This window comes from Sus scrofa, chromosome 1, assembly GCF_054392235.1.
Source record: "Sus scrofa isolate SSC_HxYL_T2T_F1_AM1 chromosome 1, Sscrofa_HxYL_maternal_Yorkshire_Landrace_v2.0, whole genome shotgun sequence".
Lineage (NCBI taxonomy): Eukaryota > Metazoa > Chordata > Mammalia > Artiodactyla > Suidae > Sus > Sus scrofa.
In genome coordinates this window covers 240,423,872-240,441,218 of record NC_139383.1, presented here as the reverse complement: position 1 = coordinate 240,441,218, position 17,347 = coordinate 240,423,872, and the positions used below count along the sequence as shown (strand labels likewise).

The following is a 17,347-nucleotide window of genomic DNA, read 5'->3' as shown; positions in this document are numbered from 1 at the left end:
GCTTAGCCAGTAGGTGTATCGGCAAACACGCAATGTGCAAATAATGAGGACTGGTTGTATATGATTATAAATTTTAAATCATTGATTATATCTAATAAAAATAAGATTTCTCCCAAGAGGTAATCTGATGAATGTTTGACTAGGCTTTTCCTCTCATGTTTTGACTGTTCTGTAAAACACTGACCTGTCATTTTTTCCCATCTGTCTACTTGTTTTCCTCATTGCATTCGTTTTTTTATCTTGTAAGGTATGATGAAGAGAGAGCTTATAAAAGAAGTGTGAGGTAAAAATCTCCTTATGTACAATTCACGCTGGACCCTCTGTGTGTGTACACCGGTGTCTTTCTCGTAGGTGACCTCAACATGCTGCCAGTGCAAGAGGTCCTGGTACCAGCCCCTTGTAGTATATCATTTCCAGTCTTTGTCTTGTGTGTAAAGCTGTTGAGGTCAACCTAATTTGCAACTGAAACCTACTAAACCAGACAGTCCCTGACTTGGCCCAGGCTGCAAGCTAATTTTAAAGGTACCCGACAATTGCTGTGGATGTTTCAGCTTTATTCAGCCAGCATGTTTCTGCTCTCCTTGCAACTTTTATATCCACCTTCATGAAGGACTTTGCAAAGGAAACAGACATAAACACTGAATGGGAGTTCTTAAAACACCACATTTTATCAAAGGAGTGTGTCTCAGTGCTCCAGAGGTTGGTTTTTAAAAGCACATTTGCTCCACTTACGTTTGGCTCTGCTTTGCTGGGTGACTCTCTCACACTCTGCTTGCTTTTTTTGTTTCGTTTCTTTTCTACACCATAACTTTTGCTCATGCAGACTGGATGAAGAACTGAGGGAAGCATCAGAAGCAGCTAAGTAAGACTTGGTTTCATTCAGCAGCTGGCGTGATGTTGGCTTGCATTTCAGGAATGAATTGAGAAAACCTGCATGCCTGGTGTTTCATTCTTGCATCCAGATAACAGTGCCGCCCTTTAAAAGTTCCCTTTGTCCCATGAGAGATGTAATTTCTGTTATTTATATTACAATCTCTTTGTGCCCACCCCCATTACCTTGGTTACCTTGTTTTTACCCCCTTTTTTTTTAATATACATGCAATTTTAGGCAGCACACCAAAAAAACATGTCACAGGCATTGCCACATGTATATAACAGCCAGAAGATTACTTAGCTATATTGAGGCAACAACACCTCACAAATTCATACTAGTGCAAAGAAATGATGGCAAGTTAAAATTTGTAATATTTATGTAGAACTAACATCATGAATTTTCAAGATTTTTTTAAAAATGCCTTATTTAGGAGTTCCTGTTGTGGCTCAGCAGTAACAAAGTGGACTAATATTGATGGTGCGGGATTAATCCCTGGCCTTGCTCAGCGGGTTAAAGATCCAGCATTGCCGTGAGCTGCATTGTAGGTGGCAGACTCAGATCAGATCTCACATTGTTGCAACTGTGGCTGGCAGCTGCATCTCCAATTTGACCCCTAGTTTGGGAACTTCCAAATGCCTGCAGGTGCGGCCCTAAAACGCCAAAAAAAAATTTTTTTTTAATAAATAAAGACACCTTATTTAGTTGACTTGAAAACATTGCTTAACAGCTTCTGAGCTATTTGGATGACTAAAAAAAAAAAAAAATCATTGCCCATTGTTATTACAGTGTATCAAAACAGCAAAATCATAACTTGAATGCAAACATTTTAGAATACATGCCAATGATTTTATGAAACTACTTATATAATGAATGAACCAGTAGGTGTTAAAACAGTTCAAAGAGTATTTGAAAAGCTATTTATCTCTAGGCACTATATAAAGGAGCATGAGGATAAGATTATTGGTTTAGATAAAAAACTGGTTAATGTTCAATAGGACAATAAACTAACTTTAGGATTATCTTTTCCACTAGACAAATTATTTGCATCTCTGCTTAATAAAAATCTACAAGTAGATTTCAATAGAAAGCACTGCTTTTAAAGAATATCTAATAATTTATTTCTAGATCACAAGTAATTTTTCTGACATTCTGTGTTAAATACAGACAAGTACTATTTGAAATACTTGCTGTATTAAGCTTCTCCATTTTAAATGTTGCTTACACTATTTTTTATAACCTGTTCATTTTTAATAGCTATTGCAAAAGCAGAAAGCCTAGACAGTGTCCAAACAGCCACGAATTCTAAATTAAGACCTAAATTAGTGAATTTTTCCTTAAGTAGGTATAAATGCCAATTCCTCATGAAAATAATCTATTTAGACTTTTTTTCCTATAGCACATTTTTTTTGGAGGTAATCTGTAGAATTATTTGCTTAGAGTGTATATCTTTTGGGTTAAAAATTCGAGGAAAGGTTTTTGCTTTAGAAAGTTTAGCATTAGTGGAGTTTAAAGATCCCTATACTCTAGTTTTCTTTCAAGATAAATGACACCCATTTAGACTATCAATACTCAACTTACAAAAGTTTTACTCTAACAGAATCTTCTTAGTTTCTAACTCATCTGTGACAAACAAGAAGTTGTGGAAGTAAGGAAGATATTAGGAATTGAGGAACTGAATGTTGGTGTCACGTACCTCTTTGGCATTTGTCTGTGTTCACATTGCACTGTTGCAAGATTCGCTAGAGACGGAAGTAGCTGTTAATTTCCCTGTCAAGTTCATTTTTTAGGGATGCCATATTTTTGTAATTAAGGAGCTGTTTTCAAGACAAAAGACGGAGAAAGAACATTAATAGTTTCTCCAGCCAAACCTATTATAGTCATAGGCACATGATGTCATTATTACCATAAAAAAAATCCTGCCTCCTTCACTAGATATTCCCCTCCATTTCTATTCTTCCAGCTTAGTTACCATAGGAAAACATGGATCATTTGGGGGTTAGTTGTACAGCTTTCTCTTTTTTTTTTTCTCTCAAATTCTTCATTTTGGTCTCTTGACTACCTGCACAAACTCTCTCCCCAAATATCTAAACGGTCTTGGTGGACCTGCAATATCTTATTTCCTTCCTAAAGGAAGCACCAAGCTCATGCCTAATCCATACTCCATGCTCGGTGAATGTGATCTTAGAAGACTAAGATCAGGAGCAGTGGTTCTCAAACTTAACTTGCCCCAGAGTCATTTGACTCTGGTTCAGCAGGCCTGAGAATCTGCATTTCTAGCAAGTTCCCAGGAATATCAGTACTGCCCATCTTAGGACCTTGCTTTGAGAACCACCACCTTAAAGTACATGGCTGAATAAAAATAATGAGATTTGTCCTAGGTCTGTGCTCTTGCTTCAGATTCAGTGGGTAAGCCATCTGTCTGAATTCTCCTCCAATTGATCCTACTTCTTTTAATGGGGACATTACCAATATAAGGAATTAAAATATCTTTGCACATTTGAAAATGTGGAAGGAGAAAGAATTGTACTCTACTGACCCCACCGATGACAAATCCCTCAGAATCCCACCATTTCGGCACACTGACTACATTTTCTCAACTCCCTTTCAGCCTCTGATGTGGTCCTCCAAGCCAGGGACAGACTGTAGATGATGATTCTGGGTTTAGAAAACATGATTGCTGAAGATCTATGGTTAGATTCTAGAAGCCAAGATAAACCAGGTTCCTTGTGTGAACAGATGCACCCTGACTTTCCACATGACCCTCACTAGAAAGCTCCAGGCTGGTTCTAACAAAAGCAAACATAGACCCTGCTGGGGAACAAAGCCTATCTGTCTCCTATTTTGCTTTAATCCCACTCATGTTTTTAAACATTCACCCTGTCCCTCCACACACACACACACACACACACACACACACACACACACACACACACTCACACACTCACACACCACTACCACCTCTAATTGACTTTCAGAAGGCGATTTCCTCAGCCTGGCTTATTTTTTTCCATAAACCTTTAAATCTAGACAGGAAAGAAAATACTTTTGAAAACACTTTCAAAGAAAAAATATATATATAAAATAAAAGGCTCCTTATTTTGAAAATGGGGAAGAATCCATCAGCTGCCTTTGGAGTGACAGTATTACATGAACTGCAAATTGCCATTTGCTTTGGAAGGATTACTCAAAGTTAAAAAGCAGAAAAGCTGGGTTTGGAAGATTGCCCTTTCTTGAGTCCATTCCAGCTTTACTGGGTTTTTCTAGAACACTGTCAGCACTTGCCTGACTGTCCTTGTTCATTAGAGTTGCCAAATATCCTCCATAAAAATACCACCACCATCAGACAGGTAGGGAGAGAGGGGGAGCTAGCCCTCTGTCCTTCTCAGGGAGCTTAGCCTTCTGCCATTTTCAACAAAATACCTAATGTTAATAACCTCACCTCTTAGGTGCAAACAGATACCCTGGCTTGCGAAATTATTCACATTGCAAAAGGACCTCTTCCATATGAAAAGGATCACAAAATCTCTTTAAACTGCATTTGTTTGCCAACAATAAAAATATTTTCCAGAGGGGAGGAAGTAACAGTTGAAGTAGAATTAATCGGAAATTAATATAAAGCATATTTGAAATTGGCTAAAAGAAGAATCACACCAATATGGAATATCGAAAGCAGCTAATATTACACAGAAAAGAATAAACACATTTATACACCATAATAAAACTTTCTGATTTTATATGGTTACATTTTTCTTCTTGGTTTTTATTTGTTTTGGTTTTTTCGGCCGTGCCTCTGGCATGTGGAAGTTCCCTGGCCAGGAATCAAACCCGTGCCACAGCATAGACCCAAGCCGGATCCTTAACCTGCTGTGCCATAGGAGAACTGCTATGTTTTTCTTTCTGGACATGACTGGTTTCGGTATGTTAGGAGTCACTTGTTTGAACTGAACACAGCTCAGCTACAAGATAGTAATGTGTTATTTTTCTGTAACAACATCAACAAGGAAAGCTGATGCTGGCATTTTTCCTTTTAGTGTCTTGGAAAATCTTCACTGTTGTGAACTATGTTCATATGTAAATAAAATTAGGCTGCTTGAAAGGGATATCCTTGGTGTATCAACTGTTATCTTATTTGGGGTGCAAATAAAAATTTGCAATACTATGTTTCCTAAATAAGATAAATTGAAAAATGGCGGGGGGGGGGGTTGTTAAAAAAAAAAAGCCAGAAGAGATCACTGGAGGTGTTTGGGGTTCTCAGTCTTCCTTTTATATTTCTAAATCATGGGCAATGACTCTATTTCAAAACCGATGGTAAAAAGTCATAGCTTAATCTCATCATTTGTTCAGGTGTAGATGGGTTCAGTGGTAGCAATGGGACCATACTAAATCTGTCCTGTTTACAAAGTGGTAACAGTGGAGAAAATGTTTACTGCTTCTGTTTTTTTCCTTGCACTCAGAACTAGCTGCCTTTACAATGATCCAGAAATGTCTTCTATGGAGAAGGAGTAAGAATTTACCATCAATAACAACTATGTGGTTACTTATATTGTATGGCTGGGCTCTGACAGAAAAAAAAATACATGAGGATTGGGTAAACACCGTTTAGATGTTCAGCTTTCATATTCTCTATTCCTGAAATTAGAAACTTTAAAGAGAAATGTGCCAGAGTACCACTGTCTCATTCATGATCACCATTAGATGTCTTCTGTTTTTCCAATCCAAAAAAACGAGAAAGTGAATATTAGAGCCAGATGTAAAAACATTTGGGCCAGAGGAATGCAACTCTGCTTTCTGAATTACGTCATTTCTATTTTAATTAGTGAAATAGGGATTTCTATATGAATTAATTATTTTGGTGGATGGGAGAGCAAACAGCCTTGTTTGCAAAATTCAAGAGGCAGTTGAGATTCAAGAGGCTGGATAGGAGTAAAGAAATGATCTAGTCCATCTAGTTTCATCCTCAGAGAAGTAAAACTTGAAAACGTATTGGGTTCTTACCACGTACCGGGTTCTGTCTTAAAAGCTTTACACACACTATCTGATTTTTGTCCTCAGAATAAGCCATTTAGATCGATTTTGCAGATAAGGAAAGAGGGGCATGGAGACATGAGCCAATCAGTCCAATGTTTTACAGTAAGAATGGCCCAGGATTGGGATTGGAGCCTTTGCGGGGAAGTTCCAGAGCCAGTGGGGTTTTGAAATTAGAGAGATGGTCTTAAGACCAGCATGGGTGTTCAACCTCTGATATAATCTGAACACCAGTGGGAGACAAAATTAGTCACTTAAGAGAACAGAATTCATTATTATCCTTCATTTTCAAGGAATAACCTGCAGTCCCCATCATGCTCTCTAGGAGAACTTGACCATCCAATCAGGGGCTCCTAATTTGCTTTGAGTCATGGAAAATTTAATTGACCTTCTTCCCAGTGATCCAGAAGAAGTGGGGAAAATTGCATTTAAAGTATCTGCTATGGTCACAGTTTGTTCTCTAGGGATCTCCTTTCCCTGGAGGAGGTCTGAGGGGAAATTGAAAAATCCCCCTACAATGGCTCTGCAGTTGCCATGGTGACCTCGCAGTTTAAGTAAGTTTATGCACAAACACTCCAGAGAGAAGGTCTTTACTGACCAATACACAAAGAACAAAAGCTGTAAAAGAGACCTTTGGATTCGCGAGGCTACTTTTCTGAAGGTTACACTGGTCCCACCTCTTTAAGATGTAGATAGTCATTACTTCAAGCAAACTGCCACACGAAATTCTTCAAAACAAAATACCATAGGCCCTTAGCCCATCTAATTAAAAAAAAAAAATCTTTTTACAAATCTCTCCCCCAGCAAAACAGCGCCCCCTAGAGCAGAGTTCTGCGCTCACAGTTAACGAGCTGTGTGGTCAGAATGTCACTCACTAGCCTAGAGCTGCTACATCTTCGGGCTTACCCACTCCTTTGCCTGCCTGTTTGGTTCCTCGTCCGTGTACAGTGCTGTTTGGGTTGGGGAGAGGACGAAGCACTGCTTCTTGGGGCTCTCACTCCAGGGCCCGACATGGGGGCGGGGGGTGCTGCGAATTGTTAGTGTTACTTCCACGTCCTAGAACGGATCCCCCTCCGTGCTTTCCCTTTCTTCAGACCTCTCTTTCCTATGTCTTTCCTTTGCCTATCCTCCCCGGGGAAGTGATCACAGTGCAGGGATGAGACCCCGCAGGACAGGCCAGATTGGCCAACATTTTTTTTCTGCTGACTTCCGACCCTGGATTTCTGGCTGGCTTTAGAACTAGGATAAGGGGCTTTGTTTCCCATCTGGTACCTATGTGGAAGCATTTTACACTTTCTCTAGCGAATATGAAATGGATGAACTGCAGAAATGGACAAAGGCTCTTTCCAGGAGCTCATTTAGGCCAAGAGTAAAAGGAAATGTGTGCTGATAGTGTAATGGCCTCTCATTTTCCTCAGGGAGCAAAGGCAAGGTTAAGCCCATCTCCCTGCTTTTCCTACAGAAAATATGAGTTTCTTTTTATCACTAAACAAAAATTTTGTAAGGAACTCCATTTAACATACATTAGAATCCAAAATGGCCTATAGAAATTTATCAGAGAGTTACTATCATGCACTGGAAAATGGGTTATAGGAAGCTAAGCCCATCTGCCCAATGAGGAATACTCCTTTCTTATTCCAATTCTGATTAAAAATAAGCTTCCTCTAAAGCATGCTATTTTTAAAAATTGTATTGAAGTATAGTTGATTTATAATGTGTTAATTTCTGCTGTTCAGCAAAGTGACTCAGTTATAAATGTATATAATATATAATATTTCATATTCTTTTTTATTATGGTTTATCACAGAATATTGAATATAGTTCCCTGTGAAAAGCATACTATTTCTTTTTTTTTTTTAAAGCAGCCCTAGGTGCTTGTCTCCTGGACTTTCAGGTTTGGACTTTATTTATTCATCGACCTCCTAAAACTGCCAACATGACTTTTTATATTTTTACACACACAAAAAGTATATATGCCCAGGGGACATGGTTCTGTGTGGGGAGACCTGAATTAGTAGCATCATTCATAGAGCCTCTTGTCTTGGAAATTAATCATCAGTGTAGTTTCCTGTATTTACTTTAAAATCATCCACTTTTGAGCCACTCCTGCTTCTTCCAAAAACTGGGTTATTCAATTTCCATCTTTCAGCTTTTTGTTTACCAAAAACTGAAAGGATAAATTAAACCCTGAAAGGTTTACCTTTCAGGTATGAAAAATGAGGTGTTTCAAAATGGTGTGCTTTTTTCCAGATTTTTACCAGGAGCCTGGATAGTGAAACAAAGTGACTCTTCAAACTTTTCAATATGATTTTAAATATTCTGATCCACATTCACACTTTTCAGACATTTTGCCCCAAATTTTGGCTTAATAAATATTCTCTTGGTCTGTGGAAGAAACTGAGTGTAAGAATGAAATTGAAATCATCAAACAATACATTCTTTTGGCAAAAACTACAGCTGGGAAGTATATTTTTGAAGCAAAAATGAGAGGAAGAAAGACCTGTTTTTAAAAGCATACTAGAAAAAGATCTAGGGGTCAGAGTGGATAAAAAGAAGACACCTCCATGGTAAAACCCTGCTGACAAGAAAACAAATCAGATCCTTGAGGGCATAAAAAAGAGATTAATATCCATGACAACCTGGCCTTTCCAGACAGTCAGTATGGCTGGGCCTGAAAACTCCCAAAGGAGACAAGATTATTGTTAAGTCATTAAGTGGGGAGATGAATTTTCCATTACAGAAAGACACTGAGCTACTACTATTCTACTCCTAGTACTAATATTACTGCTGCTAATAACAGACATTTACTCTGTGTTCAGTATGTACCACTGAAAACATTCAGACTTAATCTTTCACAAACCGTGAGAGAGAGGTGATTACTCTGTTTTACAGCTACAGACACGGAGACTTAGAGAAGGTAGGTAACTTGGCCAAGGTCCCAGAGATAATAAGTGGTAGAACTGCTGAGGGTATTTTAAAGGAAAGATACCTTACTAATGTAAACTACATGGGTTGGCAGGGCGAGTTACCAGTGGCTTCATTTGTAGAAGTGTGAGGATGAACAGGGCTCAGCTGCTGCAAGTTGCACAAGTAAAGAACAGTAACCTCTGCAAAACGCAGACTTAAGGTTCAGGAGGAAAGGCAGATCTAAGCAAAATCCACACATAATTCCCAAGCTGCCTGTTTCGAACAAAGCATTTTTCCTCACGGCTGCGGTTCTTCCTCTGTTCCCTGGTGGTAGCCCTCTTCTCTGGTAGATGCTAGGAAGCTGATAGGTTCACAAGTGGAAAGGAGACACACATGGCCTGAAAACATTTTTGACTTATTCCCTACATATCCGGGAACTCAATAGACGTTTTTCCATCTTTAAAAAAAATTGTAGTTGGTTTACAATGTTGTGTTAGTTTCAAGTGTATAGCAAAGTGATTCAGATTCTTCTCCCTTGACCGAGAGATGATCATACTAGGTGAAGTAAGCCAGACAAAGATAAATATCATGTGTTATCACTTATATGTGAAATATTAAAAAAAAAAAAGGTGATACATTGGAGTTCCCGTCGTGGCGCAGTGGTTAACGAATCCGACTAGGAACCATGAGGTTGTGGGTTCGATCCCTGGCATTGCTCAGTGGGTTAACCATCCGGCGTTGCTGTGAGCTGTGATGTAGGTTGCAGACGCGGCTCGGATCCTGCGTGGCTGTGGCTCTGGCATAGGCTGGTGGCTACAGCTCTGATTCGACCCCTAGCCTGGGAACCTCCATATGCCGCGGGAGCAGCCCAAGAAATGCCAAAAAAAATGAACTTATAGACCCACAGACAAAACAAACAAACAAACAAACATGGTTAGTACCAAACTCAATAATTGTTCTTTAAAACAAGCTTTTCTTAGAATCCATTAAGGTAGGCTAATCCTTTGGCTTTAGAAAATGTTGGAGGGCAAGAGTAAAATCAGCGGTGTCCTAGATGGCGAGTTCCTCCCATGTATGCTAGAGGGGTAGGTGGATGCCTGACACCTGTGGACACCACACACACACACACACACACACACACTTCAGAAGCACAGAGAACGAAGCACATGCTGTGAAAGAGGATGCAGGAGTGAAGTGACCTCTGCCTTTGGGGAGGGATGTGTGGATCAGGGTAATGCTAGCACTCACTTTCTTGATTTCTTCAAAGTTATGGTAAAATATACCTGACACAAGAGTGTACTAGCTTAACCATTTTTTTAGGTGTACAGTTCAGTAACGTTGAATACATTCATGTTGTTGGGCAGCCAATCTCCAGAACTTTTCTCATCTTGCAGAACTAAACTCTGTCCCCATTGAACCACAGCTCCCAAGCCACCTTTTTGCTTTCTGTCTCTATGAATTTCACTGCTCTAGGAACCTCATATGAGTGGACTTACATGATATTTGCCTTTTTGCGCCCGACTTACTTCATTTGGCATAATGTCCTCAAGGTTCATCCATTTTGTAGCAAGTGTCAGTTTCCTTTTTAAGTCTGAATAATATTCATTGTATGTATAGAATATGTTTTGTTATCCATTCATGGATGGACACTTGGATTGCTTCTAGCTATTGTGAATGATGTTGCTTTGAACATGGGTGTAAAAATATCTGTGAGTCCCTGTTTTTAGTTATTTTACATTTTTAATTATTTTGGATGTATACTTGCTGGGTCCCGTGGTAGTTCTTTTATTTATTTAGTTAGTTAGTTATTGAGCCTCCATAGTGTCTGCAGCAATTTACATTTCCTCCAAGAGTGCACAAGGGTTCCTTTTTCTCCACATCTTCAACACTTTTTTTTTTTTTTTTTTTTTTTTTGGTCTTTTTCGTGTTACACCTGCAGCATGTGGAGGTTCCCAGGCTAGGGGTGGATTTGGAGCTGCAGCTACTGGCCTATGCCACAGCCACAGCAACACCTGATCCAAGCCGAGTCTGTGACTTACACCGTAGTTCACAGCAATGCTGGATCCTTTAACCCACTGAGTGCGCCCAAGGATAGACCCTGCATCCTCATGGATGCTAGTGAGATTCATTTCTGCTGAGCCACAATGGGAATTCCCTTCACCAACACTTTTGTGTTTTTGCAATAGTCGCCATTCTAGTGGGTGTCTGGTATCTTATTGTGGTTTTGACTTATGCTTTTTAAATAACAGCTTTATTCAACTGAACAATTCAGTGGCTGAACATTTTCACTGAGCTGTGCAACCAACACCACAGTCAATTTTAGAACGTTTTTCCTCACCACAAAAAATAACCCCGTCTCTCCCCATGTCCCTGACCCCAAGCTCGTGGCAATCAGCAACCTACTTCCTGACTATTCGCCTTTTCCGGGGATTTCATACAAATTCAGTCACATGGCACATGGGCTTTGGGGCTGGCTTCTTTCATTTAGCTCATGTTTCCAGGGTCTTACATATGGTAGCAAGTTTATAACTTCACATGTTAGAAATGCACTTCTGATGAACCTAACCTATAATTTTTAAAACTTCAAGACATAATGTCTCTGGGGGAAGCATCAAAGGTACTATGCATGAAAATAGGCTGTTTGGCTTTCTTTGAATGGTGGCCCAACAAGTGACTTTTCAACTTTTTTTTCTTCATAATTTTCTGTATTTTTTCAAAAACAGCAAAACAAACATGTGCCTCTTTTATAATGGAAAAAAATTTGTTTGAAAAGAAAATGTTGGAGGGTTTTTTGTCATTTGTTGTTTGACTACAGTGTTGCAATTGAGCCTTTGATGTTCCTTATTTTAAGCTGATCATTTATTTGCCCCACAAGGGAAAGGTCATTTACTAAAAACAGGTGGATTTCCAAAAACATTCCTTATCTTAACCTACTTAAAAATTAGCCTGCACACCAGTCTTCTGCCCCTAGATCATTTTGAAAGGTGTAAAATGCTTCCAAAAACAGTCTGGTAAAAATAAACAGGTTCCATATTTTAGAGAAAGCCTTGGCAACTAGAGGAAGGTTGTGTTTTACCAGATTTTCCTAGAATGAGAAATGTGTGTGATTTACTTTCAGTTAAGTCCTTTGAGGAAAAACAAACAAACAAACACAGTCCTCTCTAGATCATTACTATTTCTTATTCAGTTTCTCATGTTTCTCTCTCTCTTTTTTTTTTTTTCCTCTCCCCCCCCTTCCCCAAAGTATTCATCTGAAGCTGAAAGAAAAACTCTAGGTGGCCATGGCTGGACGAAGATGCTTCTCTGCTTCATGGTTCTGTTTAAACATATCTACCTGGAAGAGACAGGGCTGATGGTACTTTTTTTCCACTTTGCACTACCTGGTGCCATTCTAAATTTCTAAGGGGAAAAACAGTAAGAGAATTTGTTTACTCTTAACATGTTTTGTGAAACTGTATATTTTGCTATTTTGCCAATGATGTGCCTCAGAGATTTCAGTTGAACTTTAGCAAGAAAATAGGACCTTCCATTTCAATATTTCCTTAACCCTTGGTGGTGCAGTGGTATTTTGTTTCTTAGACTGGTGTTGACCACTAAGCTAACTTCAGTCCACTCAGCATTGGGTGTGGATTTGTTTCCATAGATTAGCTGGATTTCTCCTCAGTGATCAACTTAGATTTAAAATACATAGGGCTTAACTCTCCCTAGGAAAGCTGACCACATATAACTCCACCTTTAAGATCCTAAGCTTGCTTAAGATAGCCATGAACTAGACACAGATGTGACACCACCATCAGCCAAGTGCCCACTTGTTTCCTGTCCACATGAATCATCTCTAATGTCTCTAAAGGAAGCCAGGCTTCCTAATTCACGTGAATTTTTTAGCTAGCAAACGGGGCGTCATGTTTTCTGTGAATTGGTCTTTTTAAAAATCATTTCTCCAATGGATGTTGAAGATATCCACACTGAAAAATTTAAGGAACAATGTCCTTATTTTTGGTAGCTGTCTGTGCTTTAGGTTATAAACTTAGTTCAAGATTTTACATTTTAAGTGCCAAGGCCTCAGTGTAAGACGGCCACTCAGAAATTCATTATTTGGTAAATTCAGTTATCTGAATTGCTCTCTCACATGCGTTATAAAAAGTAATCTGCTTTAGCCCTCTCCCATCTAATCACCGGTTTAAAATTAAATATGAGTATGTACTATCATTTGGAAAATAGTCCCTTATAGTCATCATATAACTTTAAAATACCAATGTGACTTAGAATCTGTTGGCCTTGGACAGAAAGAGGGGCTGGTAGATCCAGAGCCCCCACCTGTTTCTATATGGCCTTCTAGTCAAGAATGGTTTTTGTATTTTGGGTTGAAAACAGTTTTTTTTTTTTTTTTAATATTTCATGATGCATGAAAATGATTCAAACTTCAGTCTCCATAAATAAGGGTTTATTGAAACATGGCCACATCTCTTTGTTCACATACTCCAAGGCCACTCTTGCACTAGAGCAGCAGAGTTGAGTAATTGAGGCAGACCACATGGCCCACAGAGCCTAAAATATTTCCTCTTTTTATAGAAAGCATTTGCTGAGCCCTGCACCAGCATGTACATCCTGGCCCCTCCCCTTTAGTATTCAGATATTGGTTTCTCTTAACAGAATGCACAAGTAGGGCTGCGAACTCCCTTACTCTTGAAAAAAGAAAATTTTGGCATCCAAAGTCATTAAAATGCAAGGAGTCCCAACCATGAAAGCCTGGCTTGGGTTGTGTTTATGGGACCCAAAGGGAATCCTACTCACAGGTGTTGCTGAAGTCCCAACCTAACTCTGGGAACTATTCTTGGTCTCCAGTATCACCTATTACTAATTAGCTAGCAAAAATTCAAATGTGGTCATGAAAGGGGTGCCACCATAGTGTTAGGGTGGTGACGACATGCGGGAGAGCCATCGGGAACACTCAGCCCTGGGTAGACACCTTTGCACAGGTGACTGAATTTCACTCCCCTCCTTTGCTTCATATCCATCCCCCCGCCCACCTTCCAGACACGCTCTCATACACACAGGTCAGCTGTCTTCCCTCTATAAGCCACAATTTTCTCTGCTCCCCCCGGGGTCTCTTTCAACTTAGTATCCTGGTAAGCCATTCTTGTTGGGTCTTCTTCCTCATAACATCTGGGTTGTCTGAGAGAAAACCCCTGGAGCACGTCCTCTGCCACAGCCCACCTCCACCTTTGGCAGCCTACATCATGCCTCTCCCAGGACTTAGCGTTGCCCTAAGCACAATGACCCGATTTTCCACTGTGTTTACCCAGTTGGTTCACTGTTGCCCTAGCATAATTATTAACAATGCTTGCTATGGCTCAGACATGTCCCATTTTGGAAGATGAATGATATGGGCTCCTAGACACAGTAAGTAATGAAGAATCCAGTGTTGAGCTTAGCACTGCGAACCTGAGGACATAGAGCTGTCCATAAAGGGCTCTTGTCATAGGTCAACCAGACACGACCAATCTCATCATTCACGCCTTTGAACTTGTCCAGCCTGTTCATGGGAGGCTGCTCTGGTTACAGGTATGCTGTTTGAACCTTCATCTTCCTACATGGAAATGATGAGCATCCTTCCCAGTCAATGATTTTGTTTGGGCTGTTCTATGGGCTGTATAACCATTCTGACAGTTAGGCATCTGCTATCTTATTATCTTAAATAGACAAATTAATTTAATTGCACTTGCTAGATAAAAGCCTCCATGTAAATTCAAACCAAATAAATAGAATCCTAGAAGAATCCTGAAAGAACATCCCTCAGCAGATAGGTAGACAGATGTAAACATCCACATCATTAGCTATCTAGCTCTTGCATTCTGAGCATTCTTGCTTTGGTTCTGACTTCTGGGAATTATTTGCACTTTTCCTATAGATTCGGAGTTAAGGGAACCAAGGGGTCATTGGGGCAAACGTATTGTTTTCCCAAAGTGGCAACTGCTATTCATTTAGCTCCTTGATCAGGAGAAAGAACAAAAATCTGGACAGGGAGTAAGAAAGTTTGTTTGAAGACAATGGCTGGGGGTGGAAGAAAACCCAGAAGTTCCTTTTGAAGCCATACAATGTTTTAGGGGGTTAATCTTCTAAGACATGCTCTGACCTATGTGGAGAAGTCACTATTCCAAGACTTTGTGTTACTAAGGTCTCATTTTAAGTGTTCAGTTATGGTCCTATGTTTGCAGTCTTCATCTAGTCACGATGCCTCTGTAGTTTGCTCCCTTAGAAACATTTAGATGTGCACAAATTAATCTTTTATATGTTTAAAGGATTTTTCTACTGTGTATTGGATTGCTCAGAATAAAGTATCTATTAGACCTTTGTTTTAGTAAATAAATCAATAAATTCTACCTAAATAGTGTGAATACTATAAAAAATATGTAACAACACAATATATTTAAGTATATATAGCCTCTCTGTATAATTCAGAAATAAAAATTAATTCCACAAGTGATGGCTTGCTTTCTCTGAGTCAGCAAGAATCTATTTCTGGCTTTACTTTGCAGTAGTCTTACCTGGATCTCAGTCTGGCTAGACATTTGGTATTTGAGGACAGTAAAATTTTGGCTTTCCTGTCACCCAAACTTTATTCCCTTTTCATTTTTGCTTTCCATGCCTCAACGAGTTGAGCTCTCAAAATGTGTTGTTTACCCTCTGGGTAAGAAAGACAAGAGAAGACTGAGAATTATGGGCAAATGAAGAGCATGATACTCCAGGGTGGACACTTATTCATGCTGCTCCCTTCACTTAACCATGGTCGTGGGAAGGCAGGCAGGCTAAGCATCCAGCACTAGGGGAAAGATAGGTAAAAGGTGGTGGACACATACCATGCTATGGTACCCATCTCCGAGAAACAACAAATGACATGTTGATAGAGCAACACTCACAGGGTGGAGTGGAAAAAGAACTCAGTAGTATAGCATAGGACCATTTATGTAAATTCTAAACCTACACACACACACACACACAAACAGTGCTACATATTATACCAAGTCTGTGCATATTTAATGACTTAGCACACTCATTACAGTGAGTATAGGGGGTTAAGGGTAGGAATGGGGATCCAGCATAAAGCTAGGGGCCTAATCAAAAATCATAATGAATAAGAATTTGTCATGGGTTAAAGTACATAAAATACCTTAAACTTTCAGCTATAGATCATGGAAAAGCCGTGTTAAGTGCTTTGGGTCCTCAGGGACTATTCCCATATTCAGCACAGGGAACATAGTTGAACCGTTTCCCTGTGTTGGCAGAATCGGTGCTGCTGCAGCTGTCGTAAGCCTGCCCTGGGCTACATCACCCTGAACTGTCATGGAGCTTTTAATTAAACTGGTGCCTTTTGACACATCAGTCCTCACGCAACTTTAGGCTTTATGGAGCAGGGAAATTGCTCTGTGAAGCTAATTTTCCTAGAGAGTTTCACTTACATCCATGCAAAGCAATTCTCTTTAGCCAAGCAAAGTTATTATTTTTTTTGGTCTATAACCAAAAAGTGACACTAATAATTGCCATTCAGCACCATGTGCCTCACCCCACAGTGAGAAACCTACGTCCTTAACCTTTAGTCATGATGTCCTCCTTGTGAAACTTCTCCTAAAGACTGGTGAACTGAATTGCCCTGTTTTCTCCCATATTTGTTATCTACTTCTACATAACAGGATTATAGTAGATTCTCCTTATTTTAGGCAGTTATGTCCTAAAAAGGCAATGAGAACATTGAATTAGCACATATTGGACCACGACCCCTAGAGGAAATGGTTAGGTTCCTATGAGCCTCTGGCCACATTTCCATCAACAGATCATTACCTAATCTTGTTTTATATGTGTTTCTGCTTAAATACACTTTCTTTAACATATGCTATAGATTCATTAACATTGAACTCACAGCCAAATCTTGAATATAACTCAAGCCCAAACAAAGCTTATCTAAGACACGAATTTTCTCCATAAGGCACATCACCCGGTCTCCTTGCACTTAGGAACATTAGACAACAACTTCAGCTCTATGCTTGGGGACCATTTTAAGTGAAATACTGGGAGTTCCCATCATGGCTCAGTGGTAGCAAAGCCAGCTAGTATCCATGAGGACGTGGGTTTGATCCCTGGCCCTGCTTAGTGGGTTAAGAATCTGGTGTTGCCGTGAGCTGTGGTATAGGTCGGCAGATGCAGCTCTGATCCCAAGTTGCTGCGGCTATGGTATAGGCCAGCAGCTGTAGCTCTGATTCGACTCCTAGCCTGGGAACCTCCATATGCCACAGGTGTAGCCCTAAAAAGACAAAAATTAAAAGAAAAGAAAAGAAAATTAAAAGTGAAATACCAACAAAAATCACCAAAGGCATGGTACCAAAATAGTTTGTAAAAAGGACATTTGTTTATGGTATAAGAACTGAAGCCAAGGCCTTGCCTCAGCTGGCAACATGCACATCAGCCAATTCAAATTTTTACCACTCTGTACATGTTCTTAAATGATCATGAAAGCAAGATAAGTGTGGGTTTGGGGTTATAAGT

At 39.6% G+C, this 17,347-nt stretch overlaps 1 protein-coding gene across 9 annotated transcripts in view; it reads left to right on the top strand.

Annotated features, from left to right (window-relative positions):
• The window catches only part of PRUNE2 (prune homolog 2 with BCH domain), a 372,059-nt gene extending 356,770 nt beyond the window's left edge, over nucleotides 1-15,289 (top strand). For 2 of the 9 annotated variants that reach the window (XM_084988083.1, XM_084988086.1), the window contains 2 exons: nucleotides 248-283; nucleotides 12,051-15,289. In XM_084988083.1, coding sequence (XP_084844209.1) covers nucleotides 248-283; nucleotides 12,051-12,081 — 67 coding nt within the window. In that variant the 3' untranslated portion in view covers nucleotides 12,082-15,289. Of the gene's footprint in view, nucleotides 1-247; nucleotides 284-823; nucleotides 863-5,328; nucleotides 5,377-7,761; nucleotides 9,449-10,754 lie in introns of all 9 variants that reach the window. The other 7 variants (XM_084988051.1, XM_084988063.1, XM_084988070.1 and 4 more) reach the window with 7 other exon arrangements.
• The last annotated feature ends 2,058 nt before the right edge of the window (nucleotides 15,290-17,347 follow it).